Source organism: Lepisma saccharinum, chromosome 8 (assembly GCF_977018435.1).
Source record: "Lepisma saccharinum chromosome 8, izLepSacc3.1, whole genome shotgun sequence".
NCBI classification, from domain to species: Eukaryota; Metazoa; Arthropoda; class Insecta; order Zygentoma; family Lepismatidae; genus Lepisma; species Lepisma saccharinum.
In genome coordinates, this window is record NC_139236.1 from 74048749 (window position 1) to 74074103 (window position 25355).

Consider the following 25355-nt stretch of genomic DNA (forward strand, 5'->3'; position numbering starts at 1 on the left):
TCAGGATGATCTGGGGAAAACTATCCTGACTGGGCCAAACTTACTTCAGTTCGCAAAACCCAGATACAGTGTTTAAGCTAAAAAGTTGCACATAATAATGAAGATGAGGATGTAATTTATGCATCTTTTATGTTCTTACTGTTACAGTGATATATGAAAATGAAATGCAGATGATTGCTCCAAGAACAATTAGCCAGCCTCCGTGGCAGATTGGTTATCACAACGCACTACAACGCCAGGGGTCCCGGGTTTGAATCCCGCTCGGGCTTTGTTGTTTGTGAATGTCCATTCATCAATTTCATCACTCATCCCCATCTTCGCAAATTAGCCAAGAGGCACAAAACACGAAGTAAAATAAAACTAAATGAATCAATCAATCCAAGAACAATTGATTTGAAACAAGAAATAATAATAGATATAACACACTGACATTACTGTTCGACAGCAAAGACCAGTGGTGCCTACTTATATGTGCCTCTGGGTACTCGAGCCCATCCAATAATTTGTTTTAATGTAATTATTAGTTATTGTTAGTGTATATTTTTATCGTGATTCGCAGTGGATTGGTTATTGAAATCAATAAATAACAGATTTTTTGAACAATAAGTAAGGTTGCATTGCTGGTATATTATAATACATGGAAGGGACGATTTAGGAGATTTTTGTGAACTGATCTATTTGGGTGACTTCCCAGTTCACAGATTCCCAATTCACAGACTGCCTGAATTCCTTCCCGATTCACCGATCATGACTCCCCGGCGGAGTGTGACACGTGCAGTCTTCTCTTCACGTGGCAGAACCTCTTCCCAATTCATAGATTTCACCCCGCCCCTCCCCACTTTAGGTTAGGTTAGCACACTGCCTTTCTACCTATTAGAGAGAATTATGCAAATCTATCATCTGCAAGAAAAATAGCCATTATTGACGACATATTACATATACAGGGAAGTGAAAGTAACGCAGTTTACATATCAATAAAACTTACCTCCATCATTATTCCTTCCAGGGTCCATATCGCATAAACCAAACAACTTTCACTTGGATCACAAAGCGTTCGCTTCGCACAACCACGTCAATTCGTGTGTGTTTATTGAATAAATCCGTGAAGGTGCTTGTGGGAGAGTGGCAAGGTACTTCCTCCGAGGATGTGGGCGCGTATTGTGGACGGGGGGAGGGGAGAAATCTATGAATCTGGAAGAGTTTCGATAAGACTGCACGTGTCACACTCCGCCGGGGGTCATGATCGGTAAATCGGGAATGAATTCAGGCAGTCTGTGATTTGGGCATGAATCTCTATTTGAACCCAACCAATGTTTTTATTTTAAAGTTGGCGTTCCTGGAGGAGACGCTTCTAGGGAATCCAAACACGAAAGGGAAAGGTGGTAGAAGCATGCATGAGATTGCATCTGCCAATCGTTGCACTACGAGTGCGGTACGCTCGAGGGTGGGAAAACGAGTACGAGCGAGCGAAAGTGGTCCAAGGACTCTAATACACGTACACAAAAACGCTTTTCATCCTGTATTATATTTATTAACTATATAAATATATATGTAATAAATACATTACCAGGTTCTCGATGAACATATTGAGTCCGAGGAACCTAGCCTCCCTGAGCGCGGCCACGATGTACAGGATGGCCCCAAACTCCAGCGCTATCTCTCCCGCCACCCGCACCTGAGCGGACACCGTGTCGATGGCAAGCAGCCTGCACTCCGTCGCGTTGCCCGTGCCGTTCCACAGCCAGTCGTCGTACCAGGCGGTGGGGAGCGCCGGCCGGAAGCTGCCCGTGGCGAAGGACGAAGGACTGGAGGTGGTGATCGGGTCGGACACCCGCGTTCGCTGCCTGGTGGCCGGAGAAGGGGTTGAAGGGTACGTCATCCCTGTTGTTGAGTTCTGGGTTGCTTCCACGGTGGGCATCCTGTTGACTGTGTCGTTTCCTGAAAGTAAAAGTTATTATTAGGGAGATTTCGGACCGACAATTGACTCACGTCGTGTCCGAAAGGTTAGAGACCGTACCCAGCATGCTTCGAGAATGGTCTCGTAGTTCAGTGTTGGAGCCTTGAACTGGAAGCGAAAATCTTTCGAATTGCACTCCCATGTAGCACAAAACTGTTGGGCCAACTTTGGCAAATTATTGTCAATGTTTTTTGCCTCTTGGCGATGTCCGCCTTGCCATCCATCTCCAAACCAACCATTTCCCATCGGCGGGCCAACAATAAGAATAGAAGAATTTTGTCAACTATCTCCCAATCAACCACTCCCTAACGGTGGGCCAACAGCAGTGGCGTGCCCAGGATTTTCGAAAGGGAGGGGTTATGTATACCTTTTCTTGGTAGTCAGCCCTCATTTTGTCATATTTTCCTACCTTTGACGTTCTTTTTTAGGAATACTAGTCAAAATGGGGGTTATAACCCCCACCAACACCTCCTTGGGCACGCCACTGGCCAACAGTATGGTAATAAAGTTGCCAACTATATCCCAACCATCCATTTCCCAACGGGCCGACAATCTCCCAATGTTGGGCCAACAACGTGTGCTACATGGGCTTCGACTTCAGCGCCAAATACGATCAGTAGATAAAACTAATCGCACGTTGTTTTTCCCACGTTATAAACACTTGTTTTCACTTTAGAAATCACATACCATTTTAAAAAGTTATTTTACTCACATTCCCACACATTAGAAGAACTGCAACCAACTTCTGGTTGACTTTCACCTTTCATGATTTCAAACTAATGAACATGGAGTACATGAGTCAAGTATTCAAGCCTGCAACCTCGCGTGCTCCGCGCCATGGTCTCATTTAATTGGCGCTTTCGAACTGCATTAGGTGACGTCACATCCGACAAGCCCGTACTTCAAGACTGCTTTTCGAACCTTTCGGACAGAGCCTTAATCTTTTTGATCTACACTCTGTCCAGGGTATCTCTGGAGGGGGCGAATGAAGACAAGTCTCTGCACAAGTAGCGACTCGAGAGGGCTCGACCAATAAACTCGTGAGAGGGTGAGTGCAGCTACCAGCCTTTTGCAGCAGCGTGTACTGCTTTGCTCCGCCAACTCACTTTCTCCCCTTCTCTTCTGTTATGCCCCGCATTGCTCCATAGATTCCAGGGACAGAGTAGAGTACATAGTGCAGTTATTACTGCAATTATTACTGAAACGTGATTCGCGTTGGGAAAGTCGATTTAATTAACCTGGCTGGTAGCCCGAGAACACTTGTTCAATAAAAAGCTTTGCTTTTGAAATTTGAATTAAACGATACCGATTTCCAGGAGAGGTCGACGTAACTGCTCGACCCCGCCCCTCCCGACGGTGTTGTCCTATATAATCCAACAGTCCTATTTGCGAACAGTCCTAATTGGAATAACACCATATTACCTCGAAGGGCTGGGTCCTAATTGCGAACACAATTTTAAGCTTTCCTGTATTTTTTTAAAAAAAAAATCCAGAAAAAAGAAAACACACTTTTTCTTCAGCTTTATACCTTTCTGGTCTTAATGAGGTTTTCCGCTCTTGTATGCCGCTTACCTAGCTCGCCGTTGATTCTGTGGTTCCATCCCTTCACTGCATTATTTCTCTGCTGTTTCCTGTTGAAGCAGTTACACATCTTTTTTGGCACTGGGGTGTTTTCGAGACACTAACACACAATTTAAAGTCACTACCCTTATTTCTTTTTGAAAACAGGTTTTCCGGTTCCATGTGTTCGCAATTAGGACATGGAATTATTTCTCTCTTATGTGTTCGCAATTAGGATATTTTAGGAATTATTCGCAATTAGGACATGGAATTATTTCTCTTATGTGTTCGCAATTAGGATATTTTAGGCATTGTTCACAATTAGGACATGGAATTATTTCTCTCTTGTGTGTTTGCAATTAGGATATTTTAGACATTGTTCGCAATTAGGACATGGAATTATCTCTCTTATGTGTTCGCAATTAGGACATGGAATTATTTCTCTTATGTGTTTTCAATTAGGATATTTTAGGCATTGTTCGCAATTAGGACATGGAATTATTTCTCTCTTGTGTGTGCGCAATTAGGATATATTTGACATTGTTCGCAATTAGGACTGTTCGCAATTAAGACACAACCTATGCTACTATTTACTTGCCTTTGGGGGTTTTGACATGTGTCAGTGTGTGGAGACGCTACCTACCTGTTGAATTAGTGTTCCTCTTCACTTTTCTGGTGGCCAGGGGAAACAAATGGCTGCCGATAGGTGGCAGGGTGAGATTGGGCATCGGTGTGGTGAAGGTGGTGGTAGGCGTGGTGTACATGGTAGAGGTGCTGGTTCCGTTCCAGTAGTTCACGGGCGGACCGGGCCTGAGCGTGAAGCACACCAGCGAGATAAGGAAGTAGAAGAGGAAGAGGAAATACTGACGGTAGAATCTGAAAAAAAGAGAAAACGGTACAATCTCAGGAACCATAAGAACTTATTTTGTTTTATTCCTTTGGTTGTTACGTTTGAGCACATTGAAGGCATGAGTTTTTTTGTAACGTTGTTGCTTTTTACACATCGCTCCTCTGTCTGAGCGATGAAGATATGAAATAAATGAAGAACCAGGACCTTTGAATCTTAAGGCACTAGCCTAACCATTCCACAAATGAACATTTTTTAAAATTTTTAACGTTATTATTCAGGGTGTAGCCTTTCATCAGATTCAACATGCCATCACTCGTCCTCCAGATTAGCCAAAAATGGCAGAAAACGAAGCGAAACACATAATGAAACATTTGCACATACATATGATGGGGGTATAACTGTGTATGTATTCTTGTGTTATATTTAATTTCTTTTTATTGTATGATTACGCGGATTGCATGTGTGTGTATACATGTAAACATACACAAATATACCTGGATAGAGATATTTCAACCAGATCCTAGCATATCATATTACTTTCCTGTACATTTGTACAATAAATTAAATTGTCTAAGATAGTAATTTGTATGATATTGGTAAATATATTAACCATGAAGATGTTCCTTTCTTAATCTTGTGGAATATTTGAGAAAATACTGGAAAATTATTGAAAACAAATTGATTGTTTGTGACATTAAATATTACATGTTGTATTATGTATTTGAATTTCACATAACACACAGCCTAAGTAATAGATATCGTCACTCAACTCACCTAAACTTGACGAATGCATTCCATTTGGCGTTCAAGAGGTCGACAACCACTCCATCCATAAGTTCTAGGTGACTCTCTTTGTCCTAGGTTGAAAGAATGAATCCATTTTGTATTTTTTTTTAACTTTAGGAGATAAACTCGTATATGATATGTTCTTTTGGTTAATTAGAATTTCCAGAGGATAATACATTCATCAATATTCATTTACAAGAATTTCAATTAATTTGATTGAATTCCTTAAAAGATAATATTTATGAACTACACAAGATATACTTTGATAAATGATTTAGTTCCTCAAAGGGAAACACTAGAAAATGATCAAATAAGAGTTCTTGTAAAATGAATAATTATGACATTGCTTAAGATAATTATGAAAACTCTAAACACGTTATTTAAACAAATATCAGTTGAGAAAAAGGACGGTATAAAAATTCATGAAACCTTTATTGAAAACAACGAAATAGCTAATCTCACAAACCTTTACTCTGAAAGTAAGAACATTATCTAGTTTAGCTGGATGAAAGACTAAAATTTACAAACTAAATTTTTGAAATTAATTGGAAATAGAGATTACATCGTGAACAAAACTTACTCCGAAAACTACCAGGTTGAGTGCTGAGTTCTTGTTGATTCTTCCCGTTTCTATGTCAATTGTGTCTATCAGAGACAACGGGTATGCTGCGCAGGTTATGCTTCCTGTGATAAAATTAAGGCTAGCATTAGGACTTGTTAAAAGTTTACTATGAGTTTGATATTTTTTATGGATTAACATAGAACAAGAATTGAATAATTTTTAAGCGGTAATTATAAAGAGAGAACGCTCTCCTGTCACAAAAAGTGCAGTATTCTTTATTCAGAGAGATTTCTACAGGCTTCTCCTACTACGTGCAACTCTAAGCACATCGTTGTTTCTCTGCCTACACACTTGGTCTTCAGAATTCCTTGTCAGTCTTTCCCTTTAAGCTACAGTAACTGTCTGAATTTAGCATCCAAAAAATGCCTTTAGAAACCTCTTCCGCTCAGTCAAATCTATGTTCGGAGAGGTTAAAGATTGTATCTTCTGCTAAAAACTCTTTTTTGCCTATGATCTATAATGTGATCTTTTTTATGCATCGTCCGTTATTCGTTGTTGTACTCCCAAGATAGCAAAGTTCTTTCTATTTTATCCTCCCCAAGCAATAAGTTTGTAGGTTTCCTGCTGGATACGATAATCATAATTAACTTAACATTTAAGCTATATAGTTTTGTAACCACTCTTAAGGACTTCTCCATCATTTTTTTGTTATTTTGTAAATAGATTTGAAACGTTTAAAAGATTAAGTTAGCCACTTTTGGCTAATTACGAAGATGAGGATGGATGAAGGAACAATAACAAAACATGTAAGGGCGACACATGATCACCACAGACGATTAAACTGGCTGTCCAGACGCTAGAACCTCGTCACTGTGAAACAATTCATTTCAGGATCAGTGGTATTCCTGGCTGAGAGGAATTTTCCCTGCTGTATTCCTAAAATTTCCCATTTCAACCTTTTCACAAAAAGTAAATTGCTAGAAACATTATTGAAGATTTATCCCAGATTTCGTTCTAGGAGTATCGAAATTTTATGTGGAGATTAATTTAACGTCAAATTAGGCTCTTGTGGATACTTTTATGGTGACAATGTTAATTGGTGTGGATAAATCTTGTACTGTGTACTTAATGTATAGGGTGTCCCAAAAGTAACGCAGGATTTAAATTGCGCGCCATTATTTTTTCATTGGGTTGGCAACGTTGTCTGAAGCACATGTTGTAGTAAGCACATTCCAGTTAGTAGTGAGTTAGTCGTGATGGAGAAATACACGATGCAGGAGAGCATAACTATCGTAAAAACATACTACAAATACGAAGAGTGTTGTGCTGAAACGGTGAGCAAATTACGTGGTATGTTTGGGCGGGAAAACGCGCCAAACGGAACGACTGTGAAAAAAGTCGTTCAAAAGTTTGAACAAGCAGGTTTGGTGATGGACGACAAAAGAAGTGGCCGACCTCATACCGGAAGCTCGGCTGAAAACATTGCCGCTGTGAGCACTAGTGTCGCTGAGTGTTCGAAAACGTCAATTCGCCGCAGGTCTCTTGAGTTAGACATTTCGAAGAGCACCATGCAGCAGATTATGGCGAAAGATCTGCGTATGCACCCATACAAGATTCAGATGACTGAACAGCTTAAGCCGCAAGACCACGTGCAGCGACTGGCATTCGTCGATTGGGTCCTGGACAATCTGCAAGTGGATGGTGATTTTGCTAAGAAAATCATCTTCAGTGACGAGGCGCATTTTCATCTGAATGGGTATGTAAACAAGCAGAACTGTCGCATGTGGGGCACGGAAAACCTTCGTGTTATTGAAGAAAATCCGATATATTCCCAACGAGTGTATGTGTGGTGTGTACTTTGGTGTGGTGGTATTATTGGGCCGCACTTCTTCAAAAACAAGTCCGGAAGTGCAGTAACTGTCAATGTTGTACATTATTGCAAGCTGATATCAGCATTGTTGTGGCCTCAGGTGGAAGCCATGGACTTTGGCTTTGATGTTGATGAAATGTTCTTCCATCAGGATGGCGCCACGTGTCATGCGACACACGAAACCATTGAGTTGTTACAGCAAAAATTTCATGGGCGGCTGATTTCGCGCAACAGTGATCACAATTGGCCACCAAGGTCATGCGATCTTACACCATGTGACTTTCATCTCTGGGGATTTGTAAAGTCCAAGGTTTACAGCAAACGCATAACAACCATTCACGAACTTAAAGAAGAAATCTGACGTGTTATCGCAACAATTGAGCCACAAGTTTGCGAAAATGTGATTGCAAATTTCGTCAAAAGATTGCGCGAGTGTCATATGAGACATGGAGGATATTTACCGGATATCATTTTCCATATTTAATCGGAGTGTTTACTCTGTCAAAGTATGTTACAACTTTGCCAATTCATGTATAAATAAAGAGTCATTTTGTAAATTTAAATCCTGCGTTACTTTTGGGACACCCTTTATTTCCTTTTTGTCAGTTACAGCTTAGAAGTTCTTGCACTTTTCATTACAATCAATCAGCTGAGTTCAGATCAAAATACGATATTTCAGGTTCCATTACAAGAAAAACTGGGGCAACCACTAGTCATAGATAAGTATTTGTGTTGTGCAATAATGCACGACGTCCAATATTCCCTTTATTGCATATTTTTGGATGTTTCTCTGTTTTTCCCTTTCCTGTAATTTCCGGCTCCAAAATTCTCCGTTCCTGGGAAGATGCTCTGCTGGGAACACCACTGTCCAGGACGTATTACGTGGAATAGAGGTTGACGTTTGAGTGGCTTCAAAAGGGATAACCCCTTACACCCGATGAAGTTCTAAGCAACTCCACCATCCCTCTGGATTTTGTTAATTGCCACGACACAGTGCAGAACATACTTCTCGAAAATAGCAACACCAACAAATACCCTTTGACAACCTTGAAACTTTCAAACCGCTTGATTCCCTCAGGGCGAAAGGGAGTTACCAAAGACGACTGAAACCTGATCCTGAAAGTAGAGGAAGAACTTGTGTCTGCAAAGTCCTCATCTTCTTACGTAACTCCACGGGAAAGACTAGCTGTAAAAAAAGTCATAGCGTGGATAGGATTGTAAATGCCCATTTCAACTAGTAACGAAACTGCATCGAAGATATGTTGAGTCGCAGAAATGTTTAAACGCAGAAGGAATAATTCATAAAAAAGAACATCAAGAAAGATTTTAACACAGCGTGAAACGTATTAAAAACTGATCGTAAAAAATAACATTCCTTGCTTTAATCTTCAACTCTGAAGCCTTAAATTTCACTACAGAAATTTCTAGAAATAATTTAATATTTTTCGTTGTGACACACTTTTTTCCTCCCGGCAATCTCTCCCTTCTCTGTTTTCTCTCTCTGTGCCCTTTTTTGCCCCCTTTTTATCTTTCTGTTCAGATAAACGAGGAACGGAAATTTATAGAAAGTCATCTTTTGTAACCCTCAAATCCATATGGAGAGTCAGACACACGGCAATAGCATTATACAAGGCGTCTCATAAGTAATAGGGCAAACTGACACAGGTGAAAGTACACGATAATAGAAGCAAAAAAGTCTCAGTAAACATGGGTCTGCAAAAGAGCCGTTTTCGAGATAATGGCGAATGTGTGATTACAAGCCGCCACTGACTTCATTGTTTGTAAACGTCGTCCTAGTTGGTAAAATGATGATAGTGTGTGCGAATGTGTGGATACAAGCTTTCATTGATTGCATTTTGTAAACACAGAGTGCTTTACTCCTTTCGCGGTCCGAGGTTTGCTCTTTGTTTACAAAACAGAACATTTCCGAGAGGTGGCGTTGTATGGATACAATCAGTATCAGTGTAATCGTACTGTGGGAGTCACGTCAGTTGTGCTGGACTGCCTGGTGAAAATCGAACCTTACAGCAACGAAGAGTATGCGGATATGCATTTTGTGTATGGTTTGGCTAACGGCAATGCACGGGAGGCTGCACGCTTGTACCAAGAAAAATACTCTGCTCGAAGGAACTCCTAGAGTCGCACATTTTCTAGGGTACATCAGCGCCTCAAAGAACATGGGAGCTTCGAACATGGTAGGAGAGCATGTAGACCTGCACGCATTACGCCTGAAGTTGAGGATATGGTATTGGAAGCAGTAGAACACTCTCCACGAACCTCGACGAGGAGAATTGCAGCACAAGTGCCAGTAAGCTGCAGTAGTGTTTGGAGAATTTTATATTGCAATTTACTCTACCCTTACCACCTCCAACGCGTTCAGTGTAAGTGATACGTATTGTCTTCCTAGAGTAACGTTTTGTCAGTGGATGCAACAACAGGTTGTACTTAACCTTCGTTTTGCAAGTAACATTTTATTTACAGACGATGGTATTTTTAATTTTCATAATTCTCATGTTTGGAGTGTACTAAACCCACATGCTGTTCATGAGGCACCACATCAGCAACGTTTCTAATTGAATGTGTGGTTAGGGGTACTAGGTAATCGTCTCATTGGACCACACATTCTCCAAGAAGACACAATGGACCAAGGTACCTTCGGTTTTGGCGGCATGATCTTCCAGGATTGCTTGAGGATGTTCCCCTTGATCCACGTCAGAGTATGTGGTACATGCATGATGGATCACCGGCACATTTTGCTGCTGCTGTGAGACGACATCTAACACGCAGATATCATCAAAGATGGATAGATCGAGGCGGGCCTGTACCGTGGCCTCCAAGGTCACCGGATATAAATCCTTTGGATGTTTGTGTCTGGGGTTACCTCCAAAGCGTAGTGTACAACAGTCCCGTTGACACGGTTGAAGAACTTAAACAGAGAATTGTACATGCTTGTGACCAATTCCGAAATGATCCGGGGGTGTTCGAAAGAATTCGAAACTCAATGCGGAATCGCGTACGTATTGCATCCAGATGGAAGGACGACACTTGCCGGCGAAATCGGACGTACGTATCCCTTCAACATATCACAAATTATTCATCGTTACGATTAATCCAAGCGGTGTAGGAAAGAAATAGTCGAAATAGAGAGGTAGAAAGCAATATTTTCACTGAAGGTGACGTTGCAGAAACTTACCTATTTGCCAGTAGATCTCGCGCTCAATGTTGAGGATATGGAAGAACATGTCACGCCGCGCAAGCTTCGCTGCTAGGGTGAGGGGCGTGAGGTTCTGGATGTTCCTGACGTCTATGGTGCCTCCCATCTCGTACCCCATGTCGAAGGTGCTCTGCGGGAGAAGCAAGTCAGAATACTATTAGTCATAGTCCCACATGCAACACGTTAAAAATAATATTAACTTACTTTTAGATTTTAACAGTTACAGTGGCGAAGCGTGGTGTCGCTGGAAGGGTAGGCACAGGCGTGTGAGTTCGTGTTGTTATGTGTTGAGTTTCGGGTTCTTTCAGTTCTTCAATTACACAAGAAATGGAGTCAGGAAAAAAACAGTATTAGCAACACGAAGGTAAATGTATAATTCAGGAACACAGTAACATAATCAGCACAATAACTTACATTGTGATATGAAGATACAAAGTTGCGTCGCACAGGACGGCTATATCATATTGGACATGTTTGACAGGATGAACGCACAGACTAAACACCAACAACATTTAATAATCAGGTCTGGCGTTCGAGTTCAATCAGCATACGACATTATGGGTGCGACTTTTTTTAGAATATGAGAAACTATAACCTTTTGAAGTTATTTTTGAAAATGTAACAACATATTCTTGCATCTCTCAACATACGTGAATAGTAACGCTTGATGTGTGCTAACTTGAAAATCGTATTTCTTGATTTTATTGTAAATTGATGCTTTAGATGTCATTCCAGTGGCAGTCTTCAATGTTGCAATGCCTCTTCTCTCTTCTTATGCCCGGTAATAGGTTCTTATGCTTGTTTTTGTAGCATTCCAGAGTAATACAAGTCATTATTCCGCTTTCTCAATTCACGCTCACAACAATGTGGTTAGCACATCGCGCTACGACGCCAGCGGTCCTGGGTTGGAATCTCGGCCCGCCCATGGGTATTTCTGGTCATTATCATCATATCAACACTCTTCCCCATCTTCGCAAATTAGCCAAAAGTGGCAAAAAAAACGAAGTAAAAAAATCAATCAAAGAACAATAAAGAATAAATTAGTGAAAAGAAAAAAACAAGATAAAATATAACAAAACTACAACAACGCAACAGAAGTAAATAGAAAAACTAACGAAAACGCAGAACACTGTGACAGAAACATTTTTTTCTTTTGTCTTTGCCATTCTACCCTCAGATTATCTTTCGCCTCGTTGGACACCCCGCGCTGGACAATTGATTGATTGATTGATTTAGTTTATTTTACTTCGCGTTTTGTGCCTCTTGGCTAATTTGCAAAGATGGGGATGAGTGATGAAATGATGAAATTGATGAATGGACATTCACAAACAACCAAGCCCGACCGGGATTCGAACCCGGGACCCTTGGCGTCGCAGCGCGATGTGCTAACCACTTTTTTTTTTGTCCTAACCACTTTTTTTTTTATTCCTCAGATACATTTACAAGAAAAATCACTACAAAAATTGCATTGCTTTACACCATACAATACAAATTATACATTGCTAGTATCACAAAGCACATCTTTATACAACAAATGCAATCACTCGCTCATATGCACATTTGTAAATACACTTCTATAAATTTTAATAGTAGACGTTACTACTGAATTGTGATGACTTTTGACACAAACTTTTCTCAAGATTACATTCTTATGCAACACAGTAATTTACCATTTTTCTTTCATACAGTAATTTTACAGGTTTTGGATAACAATAGTTTTTTTTTTTTTTAACATTCCATCAGCACCTTTAAAAAATGTGCAAATAATATTGTTCTTTTATCTTGAGACACTTTATGATATTCCTGTTTAACATATATTAAAAATTGATCATGAAAATCTATACCTTTATATATGCAGACAAACAATATATAATGTCCAACTAACCATTGTACACTACGCAATTTAGTACATGGAAAATACGAAAACGTAGGTAACATTATGTTATGCACAGTAAACGCATTGGGATGGGTGCGACAAATTTTTCCTAATAACACACACAGATATTTCCATGTTTCACGTGTCCGTATGCATTCACTTAGCCAGTGTGAAATCAAACCATTTTTTTTACACCTACCACATAGTGGGTCTTGTAACAGTTTTAATTTATGTAATTTCTCTTCCGTCACCACTATATCCTGCACCACACAGTACCACGCAGATTTTACCAAGGGCGATAAATGTGGCGCGTGAACATTATTCCATATTTTGTGCCAGGGATGGGTTGGTTGATTAATCATTATCTTGCAGCTAGGCAATGTTGCCAAACAACGTGACTGGTATAATTGAGATACTTTTAGTATTTCAAGAGGTTTCGCTGAAAGTAGTAGATAGCAAATTTCTAGCACTGATTCTTGTAAATATTTATACTGCGGTGGCACCGTTGCTATAGCGATCGGAGACTGCAATGGTATGGTGTCCAAAATCTGCTTAAGTATCACGCCCGTTAAACTGTCTGGGAAGTTTACTAACATTGACATATCCGCTTGTACTCGGAGAGCCCGGCTTTTTAAATCCACGTGAATCAAGCCAAGCCCTCCGCACCGTACCGGCAGACATACATTCTCGTGACTCACCCGCAACATTTGTTGTGCCCAAACAAACCAGTTTATCGCACTCCTTATCTGTACAAAATCCAATTTCCTCATCGGAAGCACTCGTGCCACAAACCAGAGCTTTGAACTCGCATAAATATTTACAAAAGCTACCCTGGCAACCAAGCTAAGGGCACGAAGTTTGTTTTGTTGAAGCACACTTTTCAGGCCAGCAATACATATTGAATAATTTTGAGCAATCATTTCTTGTAAAGAGTGGGTAAAAATTATTCCAAGTATTTTCAGTGCATTTACTTTTTGAATTTTATCATTTTGACACGAGTGGTTTGTAGCATCTAAGGGCATCCAATGAGTTTTATTATAGTTAATCTTTAGTCCAGCCACCGAGCTGTACTTTTCTATCACATTTTCAAGTATTTCCATATCTGTCGGCAAATTCACGAACACAGTGACATCATCAGCATAACCTAATAATTTTATCGTTGTTGAGTGAATATTTAACCCCTGCAATTGCATTTCAAGTACCTTTAAAAATGGCATTAACGCTACACAAAAACTTATCATAGATCACCTTGTCCGACACCCTTTTGTATAGGAAATGTCTTAGTTAAAAAACCATTGATTTTTACACACGATTTGGCATCAGTATATAAACTCTTAATCGCATTTACAAATTTTGGACTACAACCCATCCTTAAAAATACAGCATATACAAATTCGTGCTGTACAGTATCAAAAGCATTTTGAAAATCCAATGCCACTATACCATGGTGACCTTGTATGTTCGTATGTCTATAACTAGTTATGACATCACGAATTGTCTGTAAAACAGTAAAGATCGATCTATTATTACCATAACAGTATTGATGGACACCAATCATATAGGGAAAAAGACGACGAAGTAAACATCGTGCAAACATTTTATAATCCGTGCACAACAAAGATATAGGTCTATAGTGCTTTACTATCGTAGGGTTAGGCACTTTGGGAACCAGGACGATTACACCTGTATTGCTCGTCCTTCCCAAGCAGTGTTGATTAAATACTGCATTTATCCAGTCTGTCACAATATTACCTACCAGTGACCAAAATCTTTTATAAAATTCTATGGGAATACCATCTCTTCCTGGCGATGAGTTATTCTTCATTCCCAAAATCGCTTCGTACACCTCAGCAGCTGTAAAGGTCTTTTCAATCAGCAAGTTGTCATTAACAGAAAAAAATTCCGGAACTTGTTGTAAAAATATTTGTTCCTGAGCTGGAACATAACTTGTTCCTTGAAATCTAGAGTGATAAGCGCGGTAAAAGATTTTCTTTATGTCAGTCACATTACTATGTTCAGAATTATCTTCGTCTATTATCTTATGAATCGTTTGGCGTTTTCCACGATTACGTTCATGTAGAACATGACTAATATTGGCCATTTCAAGAGGGTCAAAAGGTAAAAGTTTACTACGTATTTTGCACCCACTTCTTTTTTGCGCGTGTAATTGCAACAATATTGCCTGTACTTGTTTAATGTTCTGTTGCACTTTTCCCCCTCTTACCCCTTCATCAGTTAGCTCTCTCAACACTTTATAATAAAAATTGTATTTATTATTCCAATCCTGGTTCCTTTCCCTACTATATTGTCTACAAAATCTTGTGATAGCTGGCTTTAGATATTCATCCCACCACTTAATTATATTTATTTGTTTCGCCTTTAATCGTTCCCAATACTTCCATTTCCATTGGAATTTGTCAGCAAAAAGTGGATCATCAAATAAAGATACATTCATTTTCCAATATCCATACCCATATTGTATATTTGGCAGTTGCATATTTACCGCCATTATAATTGCACTATGATCTGAGAAGCAAGTTGGCACCATATTAACATTAGAGATATTAGGGATAATTGATGGTGAAACATAAAATCTATCTAACCGTGAAGCACCCCCATCCTTTACATATGTGAAGCCTGCTCTTGTTGAGTGCAAAGTGTCCCATGCATCTTTCCATTGAAACCCAGTTACCAACTGTTGCAGCGCATTGGATGTATTAAATCCAGGGCGCTGGTCTTTTGGCAACAAAACATAATTAAAATCGCCTCCACAAATAATATGCTGCTTATTACCTTGAAGTTCCGTCGCAACTTCAGTTGCGAAAAATTCATTGCGTTGCTGCCTTTGATTACTACCAGAAGGCGCATAGAGATTACATATCCACAGGTTTTCACTTGTACAGTTGTAATTCTACCACTCGGATGGTATTCTACATTTAATACAGGTATATTGTCTCGAACTAATACAGCTGTTCCTTGCGCTGAATATGTGGAATTATTATAGACAATATAACTAGCGGGTAACTCATAATTAGTTATTGCTACTTCTTGAATGAGAGCAATATCTATAGCGGATTGAATTAGAAAGTCCCCCAATGCACTTTGTTTTGTTTTGTTTTGTAGTTTGTTTATGTTTATACTAGCAAGTCTAATGGTGGTAAGCATCACTATGGATATGTAAACACTTGCTTTTACAATACTGTTAAATATATACATTGTTTTACTGTTGTTAGGTCTACCTTACACACAAAGATTCTTAAAATATAACAAAAAAAAATAGCTATACTTTATACTCTGGCTATGTATGGAATATTTCACACCAATCACCTGATCAAACATCATATACTGAAATTTATTCATATTAATCGTGGCTAAATAAAATATTGTCTCTTGCGCCATATCGTTTATGGTATTCCAATCTAGGTTATTCGTGACAAGTAATATAAATACACACCAAAAAGTACCCGTTACTAACATTTCTGTTAAATATATCTCTTAACTCAACCCGTAAACAAAACCTTCTCTTACACTCAATACCTACAAAAGGGGGCGAGAGAAGGGAACATGAACACTTCTAGTTAATAACACGTCTTTTATGTCAAATGTTGGATAACAAAAATACTTACAGACTTTCTGTAGAGCCATTCTTCATATGTTTATCATCAAGAGCAAGGGTTGTTTCCAGATTGTTGGGTACACTTTGGGACAGGTTATCCCTCACTTGCGAAGGGGAACGTTGTTCACTTGGTTTCTTTGCTGGAGGGCCATTGATCGATTCGACGCGACGATTCCTCCTCCGTCTCTGCCTCCCCACTGTAGGTGATGATGCGATCTGCACTGATGAACGTGCTGGAGACTGGTCTCTGGTAGTCATCTGCAAGGTATTTTCATCTGTTGTCTGTGCATCTTCAAGTGTTTCCCTTGGTTCTCTTTCCTTAAAAGTGTTGGTGATCGGCAAACTGGGATCCTCGTCTTTGGTTGACACCGAACTCTCCATAAATTCTTCAGTACTTTCCTCATTTGACGCGATTTGTTCTTTTCTGGTCGACATTTGTGGAACACCCTGTATTGTCTCATCACTGACACATGCAGGTGGTTCGTTTTGTTTCTTGGTCGTTACACCCGAGAGTATTGTAGGCTCACTGGTGATCACTTCTTCTGTGCTGTTCAGGTTATAAGGGATGGGTCGGACTTTTCCTGCATACGAATTGTCACCCACTCTTGCTGATGATCGCTGTCGATTGGGGCATTGATTGAAGAAGTGTTCCTGGGAATCGCACGCTGCACAAGTCTTAGCTTGACCATTATGTGTGACCCAATACCTCCCTCCACTTATAGACACGTAAGAAGGTATTGAACGGGTCAAGGTCATCTCTACAATTTTTCTGCCCGTACGTACTGGATATATATGATCATCATTATACTTCTCATCTACTAATGTATGTATGGTTCCATATTGGTTCAACACTACTCGTATCGAGTCATCGTCTAATTCACTTGGGATCACATGAAGTCGAACTATTACTGTTGCACTGTCCGTCCATGTCATTAAAACCTCATGGGCACCTTCCGAATCATTATACACATAACATCCATTCGATTGATTCAACAACCGTTCACACACAAGCTTCGAAACTAGCTTCAGATACAAACATTTTCTAAAGTGATCTAACTCGATACTCACGACCTGATCCGGTGTTAGTTTCAATGTGTCGTTCATCCATTGGTGTAATCCCGTCGACGTGGGTTTGTCTCTGATGTTGCTGAAATTAATTTTCAGAGTGTTGACCCTTTTAATCGCCATTTGACTTCTATGTATTAAACTTCCACAAGACACTTACGTAAAGCACTGGCTACGCGTACGCGTGATCGGGAGTTGTACGAGCTAGCGTTCGCACAACTTCCTTGTATCGCAGCTCTCGCCAGACTGGCCACTCGGCCACAGGGTCGGGCCCGAGCTGGACAAGAAACAGATGTGAAGCCCAAGTTTTTACCGTGTGTCCGGAGTTACCAACCTCCCAATCAGGAAAAGTGTGCTCATTAAACTCTTAAATTTTGCTAAAAGCAACTAAATTGTGCTCGGATGACTTAGGTCTTAAGTTCATTTTATGCATCTATTTTGGGGGCAGTTGTGATGTGAACATGCGTTGTTGATTAGTTAAACAATATTGATAATTTCCTCCATTAAATTAGTTACAATGGTTTAACTAATATAATTGGTTCAATATAACGCTTGAAAAAGTTTGAGAAAATTCGACGACTACGTAGTATTTAGACATATTTTCCTGCGTTGGGCATACTTTTTAGGAAAGTTAACCCGAAGAAAGTAATGCCCCTCACGAGTCTGGTTTGAGCAAACAACAGCACTCATTGCATTTTTTTGATTATTTCTTACACGCTAAAATCAGTTTGGTTTCATCAAGTTAGTAATTTTCTTCTGAAATAAAAATAAAAATTCATACCCAGAATGTAATTCTGATAAGGGATTTCTATTTTCTCTCATTTGATTAACACCTAATTCATGAAGTGACATTTTGGTTATTTCTGAGTTCATTAATAAAAAAAAAGGTTATTGGAAGTTGTACTGTAGATAAATTGTTTTCGTGTTGCGTTCACCAATCTCAGAAGGCTTCACTGAGTACATTGCAAATTGTATGACATGGCAATTTCACTCGAAAATTGAAGGATGGTACATTTTACGTACTTCGTAACTGAAAAATAACAAAAATGTCACGCGTACCATGTTTTACACCTGACCCCTTCAACTAATCCTTCTCTTTCGAATGCTCACAAACCCTAAATAAATATTCCTGAAAGAAACTAAATGGAATCTATTCAGGATGAAATAAACCATATTTCATTCTTAATGTCAATGGTGTGCAAATCTGCATGCAGGTCCTTGAAGGGTAGTTCACATACTAGTTTCGATATAACAATTCTAGGAGCCAATAATCGATATTGGCTGCTTCGAGGAAATATTAAATTCACACTGTTGTTAGAATAGCGTCCTGGAGGCACAAAACTGCACAGCTTCTATGGATCTATTCCGCTCCATACCTGCACATGAAAACCCCAATGTGATAGCAGTCCTCCCACACACCTCGGCGATTGAGCCGTAAGCCTTTACGCTTCAGAAATAATTCCCTTCAGGGAAACCGAGCTTGATCCATACCGGCAGCTGAAAAACTAGAAAACTGCAACAATTTGTCCTTTTCAGAGCATGGTCCTGACAAGGGCCGCGGGCCGAAGGGAAGAAGCATTGAATGCGCGCCTTTTAATAAAAATTCCATTTCGACCATAAATAAAAGCCTCGTCCTTCGAAACCACCTACGCAACAGCTATTAATGAAACGTGTCAATCAATTCCTATGTGATTGGGCCTTTTTACGGAAGGGTTTGATTCATATTGTAGAACGGACAAAATTATGTACGGGTGCTGTATCGTTCCACGAAATCGAAAACTTAAAAAATGGTAGGGGGACAATATATTAAAGCAAGTCGAACTTTTTTTTTTACTTCACGCCTTTCTCCTGCTTGTCCAGGTTAACCGGGACATTGGGTATGGATGATAAAGTGGTGATGTTAGAATGAAGACAAGGTTCGAACCCGCGTCTCTTGACCCTCCACGATAGAGTTATTTCTTACCGTTAACACCTTTTAATCAAGGTATTCGGGTCAAATTCTCCGTGGAGGTATATTTTAGCGGTATAGATGCCACCTTAAACTGTATGTCCAGACTCGATTAATCAACCTGTGGATTTTTCGAATTCTCAAATATTTATCTCTTGCCTTTACAGTGTGTTACAACATATTACCCTAAGTCTTTTAAATCTGTTTTATGCCGCCTTCGTGGCAAGGTCGTAGCATTCCGCGCCATGACTACAGAGGTCACGAGTTCGAATTCCGGCATGGGTGATCTTTGTGAGGGCTACAGCCGGATTGCGCACACTTTTCCGGTTTTATCAGTGGTATCTGATAAGCCGTTGACAAGCTGTCACAGTTTACAGGATTGCGCACAAAAAAATGCGGCGATGTTGTCAGATGTGAAATGTTCTCAAGCCGTTCTCACTTCTGTTGTGTTTGTTTGTGTGCGTGTATGGACTTTTCGCAGTCATTATCCTAAGCTAACCTAACCTAACCTAACTTTTGAGTTTGAGTAAATTGGTATGATTTACAATTTTATTTCTAATTTCTCCGTCTCTACTTGTCTAAAGAAAAAAACAGTTTTGCGCACAGACTTTAAAGCGATCAAAATCTGTGCGCAAAACAGGTCAGTGAGATTTGTGCGCAATCCTAGATATAAGTGTGCGCAATTCGTTTGCGGCGCTTTGCCAGTATCCCGTCATCAACTTCATCATATCATCACTCAACTTCATCTTCGGGATAAAGTGGCAGTAAAGCGAAGTAAAATAAACCAAATTAATCAATCAAATACCGGGTTTCGATATTGCCTACAGATAAATATTGCCAAAGGAAAAGACCTAAAAGCATGGAAATGTGAAAGATACCGAAATACCGAAGATATAATGATACGGAAATACCTAAAATATCGATATACTAACCATACAGAATATAGTAAAACTACTGAAATACAGAAATGTCGAAGATCCAGAAGTTACTGAAATACCGAAAATTAAAAAAAGACCGATTTTCGTATATCGATATGTCGGTGTTGCCAATACTGGGTTCACTGGTATTTTCCAACAGTCTCTTTGCCTTCTCGATGGCGTAGTCGTTGTCGCCTTGTAATGGAGGGCTGCCTGGTTCGATACCCGGTGCAGGCACATTGAACAGTGATTCGGATTCCACTTTAAACTGTAGGTTCAGTCCCGATTAGCCTATTTTGTTATAAAGTGGACTTAAAAAAAACGGTTCAATTCAATCCAGCGATATGTATCTGATTCGGTGTATCATATTTATGAAAGTGTTAAAGGGGTGTTATTCTTAAATAATTCTTAAATATGAATTTGTCGTCGTGTTGAAGTCTGTTGTAATGATAGGGTAACTTCGGTGAATAACGCCAGGCGGGAAACAATGCAATTTCAAAGTTTCAACTCTGAAAGCATGGACGCACATAAAGTTAAGGGGTGACTCACCGTTGTACGATAAACAATGGTGCCTGGTAGCATTGCTGATAAGAACGGTTGCCATTGTCGAGCCTTCATTTAAGAGAAAGAGTTTGAACAGTGTAGACGTTTGAGTTGCGTTTCGAGGAAAAAGGGTCCACATTTTCAGCGCGCCGACAAAGGTGAGTGTTTTTCTATTGTAGAATTAGATTTCAAATGTTAACAATGCTGTACGTACACAATACGTTTATTACGTAAGTGAATGATGTGTGTACGGTTTTCATGGTCGGTATCGTAGTTTAGAACAGTAGGTTAAACTGCAATCTGTTGTTTCGTGAAATAACGCCATCATCGTGTCGGTGAATAACGCCACTCAATTTAAACTCAAATTTAAGGAAATGTTGATTTCGAAAATAGGTTTATCCTTGCTCAGTTACTTTCGAGGCGTACAGATACTTATTCTCGGTTAATTTCCTCTTTCAAATGGCGAGGAAATGTAGAATTATACGGGCCAAATGGTCAGTAGATGACTTGAGGCAAGCTATGGCGGCAATCAAACAAGGGTTGAAGATAGCATGTGCTGCACGTTTGTTCCAAATTCCTCGCAGAACTTTGAGGGACTGGGTATCGCGAAAAGACAAACAACCCATTCGAAAACTTAGTCGCGACTCTGTGCTGTCCCAGGAAATGGAACTGGAATTAAGACAGAGAATTATTCGTTTACAGAGTTGGATTTGGTTTAACCAGAAAAGACGTTTGTGAGTCCGCTTACAGAATCTGTGAAGAAAACAAACTAAGCAATCCTTTTCGAAATGGAAGAGCTGGAAAAGACTGGTTTTATGCATTTAGTTCAAGGCATCCAGACATCGTTTGCAGAAAGGCGGAAAACTTATCCTACGGGCGACTCATGAAATTCAACGAAACAATAGTGAATGATTTGTATACACTCCTTGAGAATACAATTGAAACTTTAAAGTTAGAAGCCAAACCAGAACTCCTTTACAACGCAGATGAAACGGGATTACAACTAACATACAACAGCAATCGGAAAATTCTTGCACTCAAAGGGAGCAAAAGAGTTCACAATGCTACACACGATGAGAAAGGTGAAACTGTGACTATTTTTGCATGCACCAATGCCTCTGGATCAAATTGGATTCCTCCAATGGTTTTGTACAAGGGAAAATATGGGAAGAAGGAATTTGGTGACGGTCTTCCCCCAGGCAGCATCTATGCTATGACTCCTAAAGGCTACATCACAAAGGCTGAATTCCTTACATTCCTTGGACATTTCAACGACCACCGGTTACCTGGCTGAGTGCTGCTTCTTGTAGATGGTAATAGCAGTCATCTTGACATTACAATTGTAAATGCTGCTGAAGACATGAATATTCAACTTCTGTGTCTGCCTGCACACTGTACTCACGAACTTCAGCCACTGGACAAGAGTGTCTTCAAGTTCCTGAAGATGTACTGGAATGAATCAGTTGATAGTTATCGACGACAGTATCCTGGCAGAGCACTTGGGAAGCTGCAATTCCCAAAACTGTTCTCACAGGCTTGGCTGCGTTCTGCAACACCTAAGAATGCAATTGCAGGCTTCACATCTACAGGCATCTATCCTTTCAACAGGTACGTTTCCGGACCACGCTTTTGCCCCTAGTGAAGTCTCAGAGCGAGAACTAGCAACCACAACTGAAAAAACGCATACACCCCAATCACCCCATTCACCAGAAACAAGTACCCTATCCATCCACAAGGTATTACCGACTCCTAACATAGAGAGGAGCACTGTCAGGCATCGCTCTCTAAATACCAAAGGAGTATTGGTGACACGGACCTTGTTTGCAGAACAATCCTCTTCCACTTCGTCAGGCACAAACAAGCAGTACAGCTCCACCTGCTCCAAAGAGAAGGACCGGGACTTGTATTGTGGAGACTGTGGAGGATACTATCATGATGCCAGAATTCGTAAAAACTGGATACAGTGCATAGAATGCAAAGTTTGGTATCATGAAATGTGTGATTCAGGTAATATCAACAAGTGTGGCCTGTGCCCATTGTGTGACGAGGGTTGTGCAATGATCTCTGACAGCGATGAGTAGCACCACGAATGTATGTGTGTGTGTGTGGCTGCCATACTCAAATGCACGTGCCAAGTATTCATGCTTTTTCTAATAACTTACTACAGTAATTATTTTTCCTACTACAGTTTAGTAAAGAAAATGTTAATGTTTTACTTGTAATTAAGAACATGGCGTTATTACCCGACAGGTCTGGAAATAACTCCATTTTGCATTAACACAGAATTTAGTATTTTATTGCTTTCATTATAACAGTGCAATCAATATTTTATTATTACACAATAGAGGAAAGTTCATTCTCCTATACATGTAAGTTTCATGTTCCTAACAATAAAAATGTATGAGTTCTAGAACGAAATGACCAATTGGTGGCGTTATTCACCGAAGTTACCCTATTTTGTACCAGTGTTTTAGATACGTTTTTGTTTGATTCAGGTGAAATGGGTAAATATCTGAAAATTTTTATTGTTGCAGTTAAGTAGTGAACTTCTTCTCTCAGCAATGATATGTGCATGTGAATGTATGTGTGTGTGTTTAAAGGAGGCTGGAGGGAGAGATGTTGAGTGTGGGTATGTATATGTGTGTAAAATGTACATGCAATATGATAATACTACCTTCAGCAGCTTAAATGACACCATATTAACCACATACGAAAGTAAATGCAAGTTTCATTTTCCTGTGGTAATTACACTTAAGTCAAGTCCTACGGAAGGCGGACCACATGCTGGCAAGGGAAGTGGGGAGCGGGGAAAGCGACCAATCCAACGCGATAAGAAACGCAGCATGTGTGCAGAACGTGTGCGCAGTACTTCCTCCCGGGACGTGTAACTCTCGGCGCCACCGCTGTTGTCTGTTTGGTCTGCGGCGCATTACCCGCTTCCCACTTACCTTGCCAGTATGTAAGGCGCCCGCCGTAAGGGTAGTCAAGAGCTTTAGTAAAGAATAACGTTTCCATGACCACATAAGGATGACTCATCCACAAATGGAAGCAGCTTTTATAACTGAAATGGTACTCGAAATCCTTCTTCATGCTGCTTCATAAGCACATTGTGCGTTTATATCTATTTGCTTTCGCCTGTAGAGGAAAAAGCATAAAACATTTCATGTAATCGATCCTTGAATCGTGACCTGAATTTTTACAAAAAACGAAGCACCTAAAGGGCAGATGCAAATTGAAACAAATGAACATCTGTAGCAAAGTCACTGTCGGTCGTTCAGATGTCGACCCCGCATGGTTTCGACTGAGACTAATTGAATGCTTGATCATTGATGCCGGGGAAACGGTCTGAGTTAATGACTATCAGAAAAATGTCACAGGTTGTCGAATGAGAGAGAGCTGCGTTTTAATTCTGAAAACGCACGAATGATAAAATGTCAGCTCTTGAAATGTAGACATGTTTCAGAGCAGTATCAAATTCCGATGAATGGTCAATACAAAGTGACTGGGGAGTAATCCGATTCTGCGTTTTAGGGTTCATTACGTAGCTAACAGGATTTGAGAAATCTTCACCAGAATGGCAATTATTTACCAACTGATTTGAACAATGTGTACCATTTTCCATGCAGCCTTCATTACTTGCGCCGATCTCCTTTCCGGAGAAGTTAGCATAGCGCGCTACGACACTAGGTGTTCCGGGTTCGAATCCCGACCTGGGTGTTCTTTGTGAGCGTCCCTTCATCATATCACCACCCATCCTCATCCTGACGATTAGCCAAACGTGGCAGAAGAGCGAAGTAAAATAAATTATTTCGTACAGAACACCTGGAGTATCCAATCAGAGTGCAAAGGGGCACTCGGCACAAATAAGGACAAAACACAGCCCTACGGAGGATTATACTTGCCATACTTTCAGACGCCAGAGCCTCTTGGCCTGAAACGTTTCAGTTACTGGGGTGTACTACGTGGAAGTGAGGTTGACTTTTGGGTGCCTTCTCAAAGATTCACCCCTTACACACCTCAAAAGACAATTAAAATTACACATGTTAAGTACTTTGATCTATAAACTGAATATTGATTTCTCTCTCTCTCTCTCTCTCTCTCTCTCTCTCTCTCACGCACACAAAATTATATATGTGTGTGTGTATATATATATATATATATATATATATATATATATATATGTATATATGTATATATATATATATATGTATATATATGTGTGTATATATATGTATATATATATATATATATATATATATATATGTATACCGCGTGAGGCACCTAAAAGTACCACCTGAAATAGCGAAGAAACCAGAAACAGTAGCGATGTGAGGTTTGCGGGAAACAATAATATCAAATGGGGCTCGTAAATCGGAGGTATGGGGTGGGTCGAAAAATATCGACAAATGGGGCATCTGGAGCAAAGTCATATTTTTTTAAATGGAACGATATACAATAACATGCATAATATAAAAGAGCACACGCAGAGAAACACAAAGGCATTTGGTCTCATGCATCTACTGCACATAGGAACAAAGATATGACCATGTGAAAATATGTAAACAAACTAACAAGTGGCCCACTTGGCCGT

General features: G+C 39.9%; 1 protein-coding gene across 4 annotated transcripts in view; it reads right to left on the reverse strand.

The window, feature by feature from the left end:
• The window catches only part of nan (transient receptor potential cation channel subfamily V member nanchung), a 226984-nt gene that overhangs the window by 51720 nt on the left and 149909 nt on the right, over window positions 1-25355 (reverse strand). For all 4 annotated transcript variants that reach the window (XM_083127591.1, XM_083127590.1, XM_083127593.1 and 1 more), the window contains 5 exons: window positions 10779-10929; window positions 5734-5837; window positions 5142-5224; window positions 4161-4393; window positions 1568-1938 (listed from right to left, as the gene is read on the reverse strand). In XM_083127591.1, the coding sequence (XP_082983717.1) occupies window positions 1568-1938; window positions 4161-4393; window positions 5142-5224; window positions 5734-5837; window positions 10779-10929 (942 nt within the window). The remainder of the gene's footprint in view (window positions 1-1567; window positions 1939-4160; window positions 4394-5141; window positions 5225-5733; window positions 5838-10778; window positions 10930-25355) is intronic.